The sequence below is a fragment of the Diabrotica virgifera genome, chromosome 6 (genome assembly GCF_917563875.1).
Source record: "Diabrotica virgifera virgifera chromosome 6, PGI_DIABVI_V3a".
Lineage (NCBI taxonomy): Eukaryota > Metazoa > Arthropoda > Insecta > Coleoptera > Chrysomelidae > Diabrotica > Diabrotica virgifera.
The window spans coordinates 234,465,944-234,484,597 of record NC_065448.1 but is presented as its reverse complement, the minus strand read 5'-3'; the positions used below and the strand labels follow the sequence as shown (position 1 = coordinate 234,484,597).

The 18,654-nt window shown below is 32.4% G+C and overlaps 1 protein-coding gene across 2 annotated transcripts in view; it reads left to right on the top strand.

The window, feature by feature from the left end:
• The first annotated feature begins 7,013 nt into the window (after positions 1 to 7,013).
• Positions 7,014 to 18,654, top strand: part of LOC126887310 (uncharacterized) — a 137,546-nt gene continuing 125,905 nt past the window's right edge. Inside the window, exon 1 of one of the 2 annotated variants that reach the window (XM_050654741.1) lies at positions 7,014 to 7,293. In XM_050654741.1, the coding sequence (XP_050510698.1) occupies positions 7,276 to 7,293 (18 nt within the window). In that variant the 5' untranslated portion in view covers positions 7,014 to 7,275. The remainder of the gene's footprint in view (positions 7,294 to 18,654) is intronic. The other variant, XM_050654740.1, reaches the window with a different exon arrangement.

The following is an 18,654-nucleotide window of genomic DNA, read 5'->3' as shown; positions in this document are numbered from 1 at the left end:
AATATCGGCTTACAACATTTTTCGACGTCTTCCGATTTCCAATCTCCATCTCGTACTGTTATTCCATAGATCGTCCTCGAGTTCTCTGTCCCTGATTTCTCTATCAACTCCTTCTGTTCAACTTCTTCTAGACCTTTCTGGTCTGCACCTTCCTCTTGGTTGCCATTCGAGGATTTGTCTTGGTATTCTATTCTCCGGCATTCTCCTTACGTGTCCGTACCAGCTGAGTTGTTTCGTCCTGATGTCGTCAACAATAATATGTTTAACTCCCATGATTTCTCGGACTCTCTCGTTTGTTATTCTGTCAAGACAAACTAAAATCCGTTGCGTACAATGCGTACGATGCGGGTCTGTGGACGCTTGCCTTTTATTGACTTGTAGGGAATTGAATTTTACGTCTGAATATAGTGTTATGTCAAATTCGAAACATTTTGGGTTACGACACTACTGTATTATTAGTGCGATATTTAAGGTAAAAATATATGTCACAGCTTTGGTCAACTAATATTTTTCATATTAATGTTTTTAATTTCAATGTTTTAAATTAATCACTTTGACATTTATGTTAAATTTCCAGAAAAAGTTCATTGACTTGTCACTACTTGCGCTCACGAACTTTTAAATATCACCTCTACATACGAGCTAACAGAGGATAGGCCAACATATTTTTACATGTGTGTTATGGTAAGTAGGTACGTGTTTGTAAACATAAAATAATAAAAATTACTTGATTATTTCGGACTGTCAAGGTAGAAAATACTTGCGCACTCAACTTTATTGATAATGTTAACAAAAATAGGTCTTAAAACTCACGCTTATTAAAATGTCTGACTTTTGGCGATTAAAAAATATTTAAAAAATTTTAATCCGAAAAATATGAATTTTTAAGAACAACAATTTTATCTATAATGTTAATGTTTTAATGTTAAAATAAATCGAATTTATGTCTTTAAATCACTTATTTATAATTTTTATTTTAAAGCCTTATATTGTAGTCTATCATGGCTTTCAGCATCTCGAGAAAGCAATATGACCGAAAACAAAATAAGACTACATATTTAGTCTATCGACAGAGAATTGTTAAGATCAAAGGGTTTTATTTTATACCTTTCCAAGAGCATATATAATACATAAAAGCATGGTTGCCTTGGGACTAAAACCGTGAAGTTTTAATGCTGCTGTCAAAAATGCCACTCGGTTTTAATGTTAATCTAACCTATCAAGGCGTCGCGCGTCGTAGTGCTGTGTGTGTTATATTATTTGAAAATGACCATTCCGTTGATATTTTAAGTACTTGCGATTTATTTCTTCCATATTAACTGTACTTCCACTTTTTACAACACACTACACCGCTGTTTCGCTCTAAAACAAATGACCGACCATTTTGGACATGAAAGAAGAGAGGATCAGTTTAGTTTTATTATTTCTTTAACAAGAAGCATAGTTTAGTCTTTACAATAACCAAATTGATTTAGTTAAGACCGTTTGGCTTTAATATAGCCTACTATTTGCTTTTAAGAAAGCGACTTTAACGAAAACTAAATAGTTTTAAGGCATATGATTTACTGACATAATAGTCTTGAGATCAAGTAGATTTAATATTAGGTTTTATTAGTCATATTAGGAGAACAAAGCAAAGAAACTACAACGTCATTAACTAGAATCTAATATATCCAAATAGTCTGAAAGTTTTTCATAAACGGTTTTAAAGTTCTGGCAGTAGGTATATCTGCAATGTAACTTTAAAACCATTATCTTGTTATTTATCACAATAAAATATTTTTAAACCTTAAATAAACCTAAAATGTTTTTATTGTGCTACTTGGGTATTTTGAAGGCAAAGATAAACCGTTGTACAATGGCAGCATCTAACAACAAGAGATTTTTTTGATAAATAAAGAATAAATTTTCCAAAAAAATATTGTTTTCCTAGTAAGGCCCGGGACTTGGCCTGGTTACTTCTAGAATTGCCAATCACCCTGTAAGTCGTTCATATTATATTGATTCTACTTTGTTTGTCTCAGATAATTTACTGTTGAATTTAATACCTCATAGATATTTACCCTCTATTTCCCGAATCAAACGTATAGTTTCCTCCAGAAAATTGACTCTCAAATGCAGAACATGAAAGGTTAAACCTGGTTGGGGAGTCAAATGGACCAATTAGGACATTGATTGTTCAGAATACAATTTGTACTGTCAATCTAAGACGTGAAATCGATACCGTCCTCGTACCCAAAGGGGCATTATTTATGAGGTTTGCAACTCAAAATTTTAGGGTACATGTTTAAAATAATTTTGTCATCCGGTTCATATTTGAATCATTGAGAATGTATTAAAACATTAACGAAACTTAATGGATATCGATTAAATTGTTTTAAAATATGTACTTATATCGACATATGCAGAGTGTTTTAAGTATGGAACGCCGATACAATTAATATTATGGTGGATTTACATTTTTATCAGATCTTAAATTTTTCTGGAAATCTAATAAACTTTATTTCCAATGAATAACCCTGTATATTTTTGCCTTTTGAAGTCCTTAAGAAATACTGATTATTTCCATGTATTATGTTCTCTATGCCTAAATGCTATAATTTCTTAGTTATTATATACATTTAGGCACATTATATTCGCCGAAGTTAAAATAATACATTTAGATGGTTATGAGTGTTGCAATAAAAACTTTAAAGTTTCAATTTTAGTAGTATTGTAATCTAAGAATTCACTGCAGAATCATTCTGACGCATATGCCATTATTGGTATTCCACTGGTATGGTGTTATTAATGCACCCTAAGCATATTTGCTTTTTGTACCTGATTTCGCCTTTCTTTTTTTAGGTCTTCATAGCTAGACAGTGTTATTCCAAGGTATTTTCTTTCCATTACTGGTGCAATACTGATGCCACAATTTCTATTTTACATATAATTCATTCTTTGCTGATTACTATTGTTTTAGTTTTCTGAGATTTGATAAGATTGTTATATTGAATTATTTTACTCCCATGTTAAATCTGTCCACTAATCTTTGCAGACTATCTTCGTCTTGGGCTACCAATATTACGTCATTTGCATATCAGAGTATTTTTTACGTCTTTGTATCCATTCGATATCCTCTTCCTTTGTTGACGCTTTTGATGATATCATCCATACCTTATTCCGCTGCATATGTCTATAAGTTTTGTAAGTTATTGTACTTCCTCTGGCAATTGAAAGTTTAAGTTTTCAATCCCAATCATCATCATCATCATCCTGGTGCTACAGCCCTTAGAGGGCCTCGACCTTCTCAAGCGTTCTACGCCATTCTGTTCTGTCCCTTGCCTGCACTTTCCAGTTGCCGACTCCGATCTTCTCGGCATCTTGTGTTACCCCGTCCATCCACCTCAACTTTGGTCTACCCCGTCTTCTCATTCCCACGGATTGAGCTGTTAGAATCCTTTTTATCATGTTCGATTCAGGGGCTCGGGCTACAACGATAACCTCACATTTTCGCTTATATTGGACATTACATTCGCTTATATTGGATAATAAAATACACCACTACTACTATTACTATCGGTTTACAGCGTTCTTCGACGCCTTCCGACTCCTAACCGCCATTCTTCTCTGTTTAACCATAGACCTGGAGGAATTTCTCTTTCCTCTAGTTCTTTTTCAATTCCCTCCCTCCAGCTTCTTCTCGGCCTTCCTCTTTTTCTTCTCCCTTGTGGTGTCCATGCCAAAATCTGCTTAGGGATCCTATCATCTTGCATTGTCTGTACATGGCCGTATCATACTAGTTGTTTTGTTTTTATGTCATCAATTATTGTATGTGTGACTCCCATCATTTCTCGTATTCTCTCATTTGGTATCCGATCTCTTCTTGATTTGCCTACTGCTCTTCTCCAGAAGTCCATTTCTGTTACTAGTAGCATTTTCTCCGTTCTTTGTTTCAGTGGCCAAACTGCACTGCCATATGTGATTATACTTAAGTATACTTAAGTATGCTATTGTATATGAGCTGCTTGTTCGCTTTAGATAGTGTCTGGTCCCACAGAATGCTGTTCATCATGGATATGGCTTTGCTACCCTTTATTAATATAATAAAATATATTGTAAGTTTCTAATAAACTTTAGTTAGTTAGAACATAGGCACGGATCACTTAGATCATGGGTTCAAACTCCACCCGGTATCAGTTGTCTAGTTCAGTAGTTCTCAATCTTTTTGAGTCATGAACCATAAAATACTTTTTATTATTTTTGTTACCAAATAACTGAAATAGGTATCTAGCTAGGTAATCTAATTAAGTATAATAATAATTGTGGTGCTGATTTTAGCTGTGTTTGCGTTTTGTGTACCACCGCAAATAATGATATGTACCACCAGTGGTACATGCACCCCAAATTGAGAACCGCTGGTCTAGATATTTATTAATTTGGTTGGTCTTTACTACGGCTATGATATTCTAGCTTAAAATGTACATCTCTGTCACGTTGTTCAAAGATATGCAATAGGCTAATAGGCAACTGCGAGACTTGCAAGACTCTTGCTGCAAGACCAAGACCAAGACCAAGACCGGGAGCGCAATACCAAGACCAAGACCAGGTGTACTGGCGCAAGACCATGACCAAGACTGTCTAAGTCTCGTCTTGGTCTTGCATTTGGGCAACACTACTTAGAACAGGGAGCGTAATCCAGCACTCTGAATCGACGATTTTCGACTCTTATTGGAGTCATCATCGGAGAGGCCTAGGCCTGCTGCTCTCTGCTCGAAGTGACCAAACCATGAAAGTTTATCCCCACATTGCAACTATCGTGTATGGATTGGGTGACTAGCGTCATCTGGCAATTGAAAGGTAAAGTTTTCAATCCTAATAGCAACATTAATAATATTGAAAAATATTAAAAATATCACTAAAAGATTTTTAAATTAAAAACTTATTGGTCCATTTACCTGGTGACACCTCCAGGCTTCTAAAATTTGCAAGCCAGATGGATGCTGCAGTGAAGACAGAGGGAGGGAATTTTAAAAAGTTGCAATTCACAACCCTCGTCTGCATCTTGGTAAAGTTCCAACGGAAAATGGACCTAGTTACTCTATAGGAGTAGTATGATAGAATTGATTCAAAAAATGACAACCCAGACATCCAAAGTGAAAGTTATCCTCCAACACCAAATTGTTCTATATGCTCCATATAATGTTCAGAAAAAAGTCACACCTTTTTGAGCGTCGGATTTGGGGTAGAGGGGGGAGAAGTCGCTAAATCCGCAGTTTTTTACGTTTTTCGTCAATATTTCTAAAATTATGAGGTTTAGCACGAACAACCTTCTATATGCTCCAGATAATGTTCAGTAAAAAGTTACACCATTTTGAGCGTCCGGTTTGGGGGGGACATGGGGGAGAAATCGGTAAATTAGTAGTTTTTTTATGTTTTTCGTCAATATTTCTAAAAATATGCTTTAGCGTAAACAATGTTCTATACAAAAATGTTCTACATCAAATTTAAAACAAAAAAGGTCCTATACATAATTGTTATAAAATTAACGATTCCAGAGTTACGCAGGGTGAAAAGTGGAGGTTTTCGATACTTTTTATATTTTTTGGAAAATTTATAATATTTTTACTGATTGAAAGAAAGTTTCTTTAACAGGATTTGCTATTTCAGTGGCCGACAGTATGATAGTGATAAGCCCTTGAAGAAACGTCAACCTCACCAAACAAAAATTTCAATAATTCCTTTGTTATTCCGTCTTTATCTACAACTTTTCTGTTCTTCAGCTTTTCAATCATTTTCCGAAATATTAACTTATTTCTTTGTAGTAATTTCTGGTTTTCACGGTTCTAGCGTCATTTCTTCTTCCTTTTTTAGATAGTTAGACTACAGTCTGTACCAAGCCCCATATTTCCTTTTGCAGATCATAAAAATTATGTTCCATTTCCTTTAAAAAACATTTACAGTGATCAGTTTTATTCTTCTTTCCATGAAGGTGTTTCATTTCTTTTTGTCTTGTCTTATCGTATGACTCTTGTGTCTTGGTTGAGATGCATTTCAGGTAAGCTTTTTTCTTTGCTTTATGTTTTTCCTTCACTTCTGTAGTGACCTTGCTTCTTGCGATATCTATTACATTCAGTTTTTTCTCAAGTGCTTTTATTATATTGAGGACAAATATCATCATCAACCGTGGCGTCACAGCTCTTTATGGTCCAAAGTCTTCTTCAGAACAATTCTCCATTAGCCCTGTCTCGGCCACCTCTTTTACATGCTCTAATTCCAATAGATTTTAAATCATTCTCTAAGTTGTCTTCATATGTCTCGGTCTTCCTGTTGCTCGTTGTCCCATCGGCCCTCTTCGGTCAAAAACTTTTCTGGCTATGGCATCTTCATCTCGCCCTATTACATGCCTTATCCATCTAAGGCGTGCTACCTTAATGAATTTTACAACGTCAGGTTCTCCAAAACTTCTATACAACTTAAAGTTGTAACGCCTGCGCCACAAACCTTGTTCTTTTATCTCTTTCGCAGGATTTTTCGCTCGAAACGTTTGAGAAGTTCTTGATCATTCTGTGTAAGTGACCAAGTGTCTCAACTATATGTTAGCACTGGTCTTATGAGTGTTTTATAGAACTATAATTATATAGGTATAATTTTTCTAGGTAGTTTTGAGGACATGTGTCTGTTGAGAACAAATATACAAAATCCTAATTGAGGACAAATTTTTCATGTCCCCCTTGTATTAGATGAAAAAACCAGCTTCCTCATTATACCTTTAATTGCTCATGTAATTTGTTTTCGATACACTTGTTTTTCTTCCACACACGTCTATCACATTTCAACATAAAGCAAATTTTTTACCTGTTTTCGTCGCCGCTGTTTTAGCCGGATAATTAGATAATTACAGATCTCTACTATTGGTAATTTACGTCGTGAACAGTAAATCTTTTTCGGTCATTCCATTCTTAACAAATAATTCAAAACTGATTCAAGGTTATCGTTGAAAACGGTGTAGCGTTAGCATAGGTGGTATTCATTGACCTGTCAAGTCTTTGGCAGCGGAAACACGCTGTGTAACCCTCATACAATACACCTTCCATGGATGTCCAACCAATTCGGTATATTTCACCATATATGCTGAGGTTAATACTCACTTGTTTTTGGTAGACCGAACTGATATATCAAGGGTCGTGGAGGTGTTCTTTGGATTTGGACGATTTTAACGATGGGTTTCGGAATATAATTAGCTAAAGTGTTTGTGTTATTTGTGTTCCGTAGTCGGTGATCTCAGTTTTTATAATGGCAGGATCGTTTAAGGTAAAGTTTTATGATTTAATCTTTAATAATTTTTGTAATAATTTATTATCACAAAAGTATTTTTGGCAATTAGTAAGGTGTTTTAGTTAGTTGAGTTACTTCGGATTAAAAAAATTAAGAAAATTGCTCTATAGGAACCCGAGAAAAATTTTTTTAACGTATACCGATTTTGAGCTTTGAAGCTCTATTTCCTTTAAACTAGTTTCTGTTTTGGATTTTGGTATTTTTGGTATTTTTTGCTCATAATACCGATCGTTTTTTTTTATTACAATATATGTTATGAGTCCTTTGAAGATACGAAATATATGAAGAAATAGGACTTGAATAAAAAGGTAATGGTTCAAATAGTATCATCCTGTTCTTTATAATTTCGTCGCAAATGACGGTCAAATCTGACCGGTTGTACCTCAGAAATCACTTCTTGCAATTTAACTTTTTTTAAGAAGCCACATGCCGCATGCTTCCTCTTTTCCAACATAGTTTTCTTAATTTAATCGCATCTAATAGTTACCGAGATATTATATTTGTTTATATGAGGCCGCTCAAATTATCCAAATTGAATTCTGTAAAGTACGTTAGATGGGTATAGTGCCTTTTTATACGAATAAAGTTATTCTGGTATATTATACTTATTATGGTTATGATTGCGACTGTAAATTTCGTAAATAAACTTTCGTAAATATAATCTACTACAAAACAGCTTATATGTGGCCAAGCTATTTATTTATTGATAAATAATTACTTCCCTTAAGTTTTAGTTGAAAATTAAAGATTTTGTTGGGAAAACCCGGATTTTTCGAGGAACATATTCGTCAAAAATATTTTTGTGCAGAAGGAAATTACTGTAAATTTTTATTTGGGTATTTTTGGTTTAAAGTTAAAATATTCGGAGTTACAGAGCAATAATATTATTGGAAAAAGACGCTAAATTGTTTATAAACAAAATAGCACACGCCTTTTTTTATCTACAAATTTTAATAAAATCCATTATATTTGGTCTTTGGTCTTAGATTTTACTTCAACTCCAGTAGATTTGTTCATAAATATTTTTGTCTGTAACATCAAAAGGAGTGCTCTTTTTGAAAGTTACTATTCTTATTTTACTTATTTTCCCAGTGGAATATCTGTAAAGTACTTCCACCTACAATACATCTTCCATGGATGTCCAACCAATTCGGTATATTTCACCTTATGGTGAATATGGTGGTGTACCATAATATATTACATGCCATATGCTAAGGTTAATACTCACTTGTTTTTGGTAGACCGATCTGATATATCAGGGGGTCGTGGAGGATTGGTTTTCTTAGATTTGGACGATTTTGACGATGACGAAGTGTTTGTGTTATTTGTGTTCCGTAACCGGTGATCTCACAATTTTTATAATGGCAGGATGCTTTAAGGTAACATTTTATGATTTTGTTTAGTTAAAATTAAGTTTTAGAAAATATTTTAAAAGTTATCGGGGCAGGCGCAAAATCTTGGTCCAATGCTATTTAAATGCATTAATTTTTTTCGAATCCTGAGACAACTAATAAATATTTTTGAAAAATTTATACACAGAATGAAAGATTACATTATGACCGAGGGCCGAAACTCCATTAGAATATACAAAAAGTTTCTTTTGAATGAAATATTTGAAATTAAAAAGCACACTAAATTCTCTCTTTTTTTTACCCCTGTGACTTATTAAAATAAACATAGACGTTTTCAGGGACTTTCGTTCCTTGGTAATAATGTAATTTTTCATTCTGCCTTTCAATTTTTCAAAAATACTTATTGGTTTTCTCAAGATTCGAAAAAAATTAATGCATTTAAATAGCATTGGACCAAGATTTTGCGCCTACCCCTTTAAATGAAATACTTAGTACTAAAACTAGGCAAAATTAAATTTATATCGAGGACCGAAAAGCAACAATTACCATCAAATTAGTATTTAATGAACTTTACACTAGAGCGATTTAAAGTTTTAATTTTAAAAAATAATTTATAAAAATTATTCAGAGCTTTTATTGTTATAATTCGAACAAATTCCAAATGCAGTCTAGAAGCTTTATGAACTGTCGTTTGGAAACTATTTATTTTTTTAAATAGTTTATGAAATGGTGTCACTAATATATTCTGCTAAAGCGCACAAATGAAAAATTTATCTACCGACTGTATTTTTTTACATGCAACTCGGAAAATGTACCTACTTATAAAGTAGTGGAGTCACTGAATGTTTTCACCTCCAATTTCGTTGAACCTCTATCGATTTTCATGAAAATTGGTGAGTGGTTAGAGGATACCTCAAGCAACAAAGGTGACATGATGCAAACTTGCGCTTTTACCTTGGTGGTGGAAGCCACCCCTTCTCGGGGGTGAAAATTATTTTATCAAAAATAATACCATAAATCGATATAAGTATAAATTCTAAAAAACATTTGTTATATAAAGTTATTAATATAAATCAATGCTTTTAGAATTATTGAAGATCAAAGATTTTATTTTTTCGAAAAAAATGCATGCTTTAAAGCTGTTTTCACGTATAACTCAAAAATTGTAAGCTTTTTCAAAAAAGTTATTATTACCAAAATTGAAGATAATAAAAAAACTAAATTCACTACTCGCTTAAAGAACTAAACTAATGTTAAGTCAAAGCGAGTTATGGGTAATTGAATGTAAATTTTTTTCAACGAGTACTCAAATCTAAGTATTCAAGCTTAAATAACGGGAAAACGATACAATTTATAAAATATGCCTGTTAAACAGTTGTCACAGCACTTACTCCGGATTGCCTATCCATTGAGCTTCAGAAGAAGTTAATATCATTAAAATTAAGCAAGTTATGATGAAAATAAGAGAACCCTTTCGAATTTTTTAGAAAAAAGTGAAAAATAAAACATACGCCATTTCCACAAAAATTTAAATTTATAGTAATTCTGACAATAGTTTCTTTATATTAGCATAAGTAATGATATCAACAATTTTGGTCGGTTTAGAATGAAAATTTTTGAAAAAAAGGTATAATTTAAAAAATCAGAATTTTTAAAATGATGGTTATTTTTATTTTCTTTTGATAATAACTCCTAAAATACTCAACATACGTAAAAAATTATACATAACTAAATTTTAGTTTTTTCTCTACCAGATATTTTACCTTTTTTATTGTTTCTATACGGTAAAAAATAACCGAGATAGAAACGTTTAAAGCTTAAATTTTGCTACGAGAACGATGTTACCGGGGCCATTTAACCTTTTATTTAAAAAAAAATAAGGAGTCTAAAATATTAAATTTAAAGTCGTTTAATTGCCCTTGGAATTAACTTTCAAATGGTTTTTAGGCAAACCTGATGTCCTAAAAATTGACGGAGTTATTTAAAATAAAACAATAAAATTTTTTGAAAAAAATTTTAAAGGATAAATTTTGAAAAATTTTTGGAGCATAAATTTTAATGCTATCAACTTGTTTAAGGACCCATTTGATAAACATTTCTAAGTACTTATGACAAATTTTTAATAAGTTTGTTATAAAATGCATTATTTTCCCGGTATTTAAGCTTGAATAGTTAGATTTGGGTACTCGCCGAAAAAAATATAATACATTCAATTACCTATAACCTATAACTCACTTTCAGTTAAAATTAAAAGATTTTTTTGAGTAAGGGATTTATTTAATTTTTTATTAGCTTCAATTTTGGTAATAATAACTTTTTTTTTGTAAAAACTTATGGTTTTTGAGATATTTATGAAAAATCGGTTAAAAACATTTTTTTCACGAAAAATTAAAATATTTGATCTTTAATTACTCAAAAAGTTTTGATTTATTTTAATAACTTTATATAACAAATTTTGCTTAGAATTTGTCCCTCCATCGAATTATGGGATTATTTTTAATAAAATAATTTTCATCCTCGAGAAGGGGTGGCACCCACCCCCAGGATAAAAGCGCAAATTGGCATCATGTCACCTTTGTTCCTTGAGATATCCTCTAACCACTCACCAATTTTCCAGCAAATCGATGGAGGTTCAACGAAATCGGAGGTAATAGCTCATATCCACCTTTAGTGACTGCACTAAAGGTGATTGATTTCTTTTGTGTAACGGGTAAAACTGACCAAACCTCATATATTTTTGACTGCATTTTAAGAAATATGACCTATCCGAAAATCATTTTTGTTTGGTGGCCGGTAAAATGGTTGAACTAGAAAACTAAAAAAAAAAATGTATACAAGGTAACTTTTACTACAGTAAATCTAAAAAGATTGTGATATTCTTGTTCTCATGATCATTTTTCAGTGCGTCACAGTTTTTCGATTTCTCTCTAATGCATTAAGTTAGATGAGACGGAAAAAGCGGTAGCTCCGTGATTAAACACAAAAATAATGCAGCATTACAATGGTTATATACATAAGATGTCTATTCCTAACCTACGTTTGATTCGTTGATATTTAGAATGCGCGTTTTTTCTAGCCAATCAAATACTCGTATTACGAACATTTGACGAAAACTTCGTCCATTTTGGCCATTTTTTAGAAGTGTCAAAGAGTCAAGTGACGGTTATTATTCAGGTCAGTATTTTGTGTACCTGTCATTTTGAAATTCGAATTCGACTTCCCTTGTGTTTCACAACGTTTTTGTGCATTATTTTGTGTTTTGGTTTAGAATTTAGTTCGTTAAAAGTTAGTCAATGGCGTGAGGAGACTAGAGACATTCGAGATGTACCCAAGAGTGCTAAAAATCTCTGAGTAGATAGAATAGCCAACGTGGAGGTAATGAGACTTACGCATAGGGAACGAGAAGAACTAACAAATAAGAAGAAAACTGAGATATATGGGACATGTAATGAGAGATGTATATCTAATACTCCAGGTCATTATGCAAAAAAAAGATCCATAGTAAGGAGATGTAACTCATGGCTGAAGAACCTTAGGAACTGGTTTGGATGTAATAACAATGAATTATTTAGAGCCGCGGTTTCAGAAATAAAGATCTCTCTGATGATTGCCAACTTTTGAAGCGGAGACAGCACCTAGAGAAGAAGATAATAACACAGTTTATTGATAGTTTTGTGTCATTTTTTATTGTTTCCATATTTTTATTTATTTAATCAGTTAAGCCCATTCGTACCTTTCGGTGTTGGGCTTAACTGAAAACTTTCGTTTCCATATTTATAAATTTAATTAACATTATTGTTTACTTTTTAATTTTATTCCCCTTTATAAAAAATACCTACATGTTAACATATTGTGTAAAAATCAAATCTACTAAATTACTAATTAGTTTAATTCCACAAGCTTTTCACCTATGGCGAAGTACGATTCTGGCATCTGTCAGATTCGTCAATAATTACATGAAATAAGTCTCGACACACCCAATACAGTATGTGACGTCATAATTAATGACGCACTGAAAAATGATCATGAGAACAAGAATACAATATTTTTAAGTTTTACTGGCTTCCTACATGAGAGAAAGGAAGGAAAAGGGGAAGTAAATAAAATCAAATATTCGATATTTCTAGTAGTTTATTGGATATTTAATATTAATATTGTACTCTTTTTTTTCTCGACTGGCTTTACAACTCAGGGTGAGTCTTCGTCTCGTCCACTATAGCTTTTCATCTTCTATGATCTTGCGCTTCCATTATCCATTTTTGTACCACAATCAATTCAACAGTCGAGACATATCATTAAAAACAAAATACTGTCTGTTAAAATGCTACATATTCACAGTTCTGCTCTACGGAATGGAAGCGTGGACACTAACTGTTGCATCTATGAATCGGCTCGAAGCTTTAGAAATGTGGTGTTATAGTCGCATCTTACGCATATCCTGGGTTGACCGAATTACTAATGTGGAAGTCCTGCGTAGAATGGGGAAAGAGTGTGAAATTCTCATAACCATAAAAAAAATAGAATATCTAGGACATGTAATGAGAAATCAAGAACGTTACGGCCTGCTCCAACTGATTCTCCAAGGGAAGGTAAATGGTAAAAGCGGACCGGGAAGAAGACGCATTTAATGGCTTCAAAATTTACGAAAGTGGTATAACACGACTACCACTGAACTGTTCCGCGCTGCGGTAAACAAAGTAAACATAGCCATGATGATCGCCAACATCCGGAACGGATAGGCACTTTAAGAAAAAGAGTACCCCAATCCTAGTTAAATCGGCTTCAGCCTCATTCTTCAATCTTTTTCTGGGACGGCCCTACTGATCTTCTACCGTCTGGTCTGTAAAAAAATATTGTACCTACTCAGAAATTATAAATATAAATCTAATGTAAAAATTAAAATAATTCTTATAATTCGCGTAAAATATATTTATAATTTAGCAAAACAGTCCACCATTATATAAATAAAATCGGATTATTTAGGTTGCAGCAGTATTTTGCTGTTTTTGATCATACAAAAGTACATATGGAATGATGATTATAAATAGATAAATTAATAAAAAAATATTTTTCAAAGTTAACAAAATCTTCAGAAGCATCAGTTGATGTAAAAAAGGAGATAGAAGAGATAAACAACCAGAAAAAGGCCTAATTCTCGTCATTCACAAAGAAACAAAGAACAGGGAATTCTAAGATGAAAGACAAAACTTAAGAAATCAAAATATTTGAAAAACCAACTCAAATTTGAAAACACTGATAAACATTAAAACATTTTTTACAGACCTTAGCCTGGAGCTCAGAATCCGAATGATCAAATTAATGTTATGTGTTTTCTGTCTTGCTATATAGACGGAGAGCTAGAGGCGAGAAATCATCGTCATAAGTAATATGGAGTTTGGCATGTGAAATGTGTCTATTGTATATTGATAACTATGACCCCTTTCAGGCTGACACCTCAGTGGATACAGGAAGTAGCAATAAGGGATGAAAGGGGAAAGTTGGTGCAGTCATTAAATGTTTTCACCTTCTATTTTGTTAAACCTCCATCGATTTGCATGAAAATTGGTGAGTAGTTAGAGCATAACTCAAGAAACAAAACTGATATGGTGCCAACGTGCGCTTTTACCCTGGGGGTGGATGCCACCCCTTCTCGGGGGTGAAAACTATTTTATTAAAAATAACCCCATTAATCGATAGAGGTACAAATTTTAAGCAAAATTTGTTACTTCTAATTATTAAAATAAATCAATAGTTTTTGAGTTATTAAAGATCAAAGATTTGAATTTTTCGTGACATAAATGCATGATGTAAAGCGGTTTTTCGTGAATAATAATTCAAAAACTGTAAGTTTTATCAAAATAGTTATGATTACCAAAATTGAAGATAATAAAAAATAAACGAGATTTATTATTCGAAAACCCTTTGAGAATGAATAAAAAGTGAGTTATAGGTGATGGAATGTATATTTTTTTCGGCTAGTACCCAAATCTAAGTATTGAAGCTCAAATAACGAGAAAACGGTGCATTTTATAAAATATATTTACTGAACACTTGTCAAAGTACTCAAGAATACCTATCAAGTGAGCTCCAGATGAAGTTTATAACATCAAAGCTAAGCAAGTGATGATGGAAATAAGAGAACCCTTTCGAGTTTTTAGGAAAAAGTGAAAATTAAAACATACGCTATTTATATATTTATTTTGAAATTTGTTAACAGAATAATTTTTAAAGGAATTTCGGGAATGAAGTTATTATAATTTATTATCAAGTTCGTTTTATTACAATTTAAATATAACAAGTTAAAAATGCGAGCATTATTATAACGAAAACTTTGTTTTTTATGTATTTAAATTCCTAATATGGAAAATTGCTATTATGAAAAGTTGTTTAGAATTAAAAATTATGTTTAATGTGCAATTATATCCTACTATTTAAATATTGTGAACTATAAAGGCACTTTACTGAGCGAATTTCTTGAGCGAAATTCACATTTTTTACACATCGACTAAAATCGATACAATTTTGTATAATCTTATGTTTATGATTGCATCTTGGATTTTAGACCGTGCAGATGTTTTTATGAAGAATAATTTTTGTTCGTAAAATTAATAATAAAAGAGTTATAAATGAAAATGATGATTGGTAGGTATCTCTAATTTGAGAAAAAAATTAAATATTTTCTTTTTATTAGAAGAATGTAGATAATAGTTACATTATGATAATAATTATTAATTATTTAATTATAATAATAACAACTGTTGCAAATATTAGAACACAGTTTTTAATTCCAAACAATTTTTCGTAGTAACAATAATTTACAACAGTGTGAAAAAAGGTACTTTAATCTTGAGCGAAATTCATATTTTTTAAAATACCTCCTATAATATAGATAAAATTTGCTATCTGATGATTGAATCGTAGGTTTTAGACGATGCAGAACTTTTTATGAATTATAACTTTATTTCGTAAAATTAAAAATAAAAAAGTGTCCCGTAATATATGTGTCCAACTTAGTGGACACACTGTATATTATACAATATAATATACATAAATCATTGGGTAGACAGCACCAAAAATTTGTAACCTGCCATTTAACATTACTTACATTAAAATTAATAAGTAATATTTATTTATTTGATATTTCAATTCTTTTACAGTTTATATGAAGTAATATATTTTTGAAATAATATGTATGTTACTAAAATATTATTTTTATATTATTTCGATATTTAATTGAATTTTTTCTATCGATATAAACTTAGTGGCGGTTCTAGCCAGGGGCAGGGGGGCAGCTGCCCCCCACCTACAGTTTTTACAGTACTTTTGTACTATAATTTTCGTTAAAAAGGCACGTTATCTTGTTTATTCACCGGTTGTGTTCCCTTGCCCCCCACTTTTTTTTGGTCTAGAACCGCCCCTGTATAAACTGAATATGTACAGAAACTGAGGGTGTCCAATAATGGGCACATTTGACATAATATTCAAACACATTTTTGCTATGTTTTATATAAATGTCTTAAAACAATTTTAAAACCTTATATAAATAATATAATAATTAAGCTCCAAATTTTTGGAGCCTAAACTTTGAAAAATGGTATCAACTTTTCCGGGAGCTCATTTGATACATATTTCTAAGTACTTTGACAAGTGTTCAGTAAATATATTTTATAAAATGCACCGTTTTCCCGTTATTTGAGCTTGAATACATAGATGTGGGTACTAGCCGAAAAAAAATATACATTCCATCACCTATAACTCACTTTTTATTAATTCCCAAAGGTTTTTCGAATAAGAAATCTCTTTTATTTTTTATTATCTTCAATTTTGGTAATCATAACTATTTTGACAAAACTTACAGTTTTTGAATTATTTACGAAAAACCGCTTTACATCATGCATTTATTTCACGAAAAATTCAAATCTTTGATCTTTAATAACTCAAAAAGTATTGATTTATTTTAATAATTAAGGGTAATAAATTTTGCTTAAAATTTGTCCCTCTATCGATTAGTGGGGTTATTTTTAATAAAATAGTTTTCACCTCTGAGAAGGGGTGGCATCCACCCCCAGGGTAAAAGCGCACGTTGGCACCATATCAGTTTTATTTCTTGAGGTATGCTCTAACTACTCACCAATTTTCATGTAAATCGATGGAGGTTTAACAAAATAGGAGGTGAAAACCTTTAATGACTCCGATAACTTTCCCCTTTCATCCCTTATTGCTACTCCCTGTATCCACTGAGGTGTCAGCCTGAAAGGGGTAATAATAATCAACATACAATAGACACATTTCACATGCCAAACTCCATATTACTTATGACGATGATTTCTCGCCTCTAGCTCTTAGACTAATATGGCTGTGAATATTGAATAATGGACTCTGAAAGAGAAAAGAGAATATATGCCATCGGTAAATTTATTTATTTAGAATAGGTTGCATCTATTTAGAATAGGTTGCAATCAGTAAATTTTTTTAGAATTCCCCCCCTTTGTCTTCACTGCAGCATCCATCTGGCTTGCAAATTTTAGAAGCCTTGGAGGTGTCACCAGGGAAATGGACCAATAAGTTTTTCAATTTAAAAATCTTTTAGTAATATTTTTAATATTTTTTAATATTATTAATATTGCTATTAGGATTGAAAATTTTACCTTTCAATTGCCAGATGACGCTAGTCACCTAATCCATACACGTCAGTTGCAATGTGTGGATAAACTTTCATGGTTTGGTCACTTTGAGCAGAGAGCAGCAGGTCTAGGCCTCTCCGATGATGACTCCAATAAGAGTCGAAAATCGTCGATTCAGAGAGCTGGACTGCGCTCCGTATTCTAAGTGAAAAATAAGATTGTTTTGCCTTCGCATTGCAACTGAATAAAAATGGTATACATTTTTATTTTATAGAATAGATGCCTTTGAGATGTGCATATACAGAGGGTTGCTGAGAATTTCATGCTTACAAAAAATTTCTAACAATGAGGTACTTCAGCGCATGAACAAACAAAAAGAATTACTAAGAATAATTTAAGAAAGAAAAATACAGTATTTGGGCCATGTGTTGAGAGAGGAATGTATGAACTAATTCAAATCATATAAGAAGATAAAGTACAGGGCAAAATATTAGTAGGAAGATGCTAGAACTCGTGGCTGAAAGATCTGAGATGGTTTGACCGCTCATCCGCAGAAATCTTTCGTGCAGCAGTTACCAAAGCTACAGTTGCCATTTGAATCGCCAGCCTTCTAAAGGAGATGGCACAATAAGAAAAAGAAGAAAAACTCAAGTTTAAAAATACATCATAGATATGCTGATTTTAAATATAAAAATAAGTTTATCAATCTTTACCACATAGCAAGAAAATATGTATGAAAAAACAATCACAAAAATTCTCTTTCCAATAAATAAATATTTTTCTCGAATAACTAGCGGACATTGCATCGCAAGCCTTGGTCGGAATTCGATCAGATGAAACTGAGGCAATATCAACTGAGTTGTTATAGGCCTGGATCCTGCGTCCCAAAAAAACTTGATTAGTAGCAAGCTGAAAATTTGTTATTAGCTTAGCGGTGTCTATTCGGATAAACTTTGATGTACGGGAACACTGGAACAGGGGAAGTTTTAATTGCGGAACAGGTTAAAAATTTCGAACGTCAGACTACGAAAACGTCCCATGTATTTTGTCTGACAGAACTTGCAATTGATTCGTTACCCTTTAATTACCCTAATAACACCAAACATTTCATGTATGTTCCTAGAATGTACACACAGGACATTGAAAACATTCCCGGAATGTCCTCAAAATCACAAGAACGTCCCCTTAATGTCCCAGGAAAGTCCGGTGTCAGCATTTTTAATATTCCTTGAATGTCTTGTTGGAACATTCCATGAATGTCTACGAAAGTTCTTTGGACATTTACAGTATATTTTTTAGATATTCCCTGGATATAGTCACTGATGTGACATAATACCTCCGATTTATTTTTTCATGAGTTT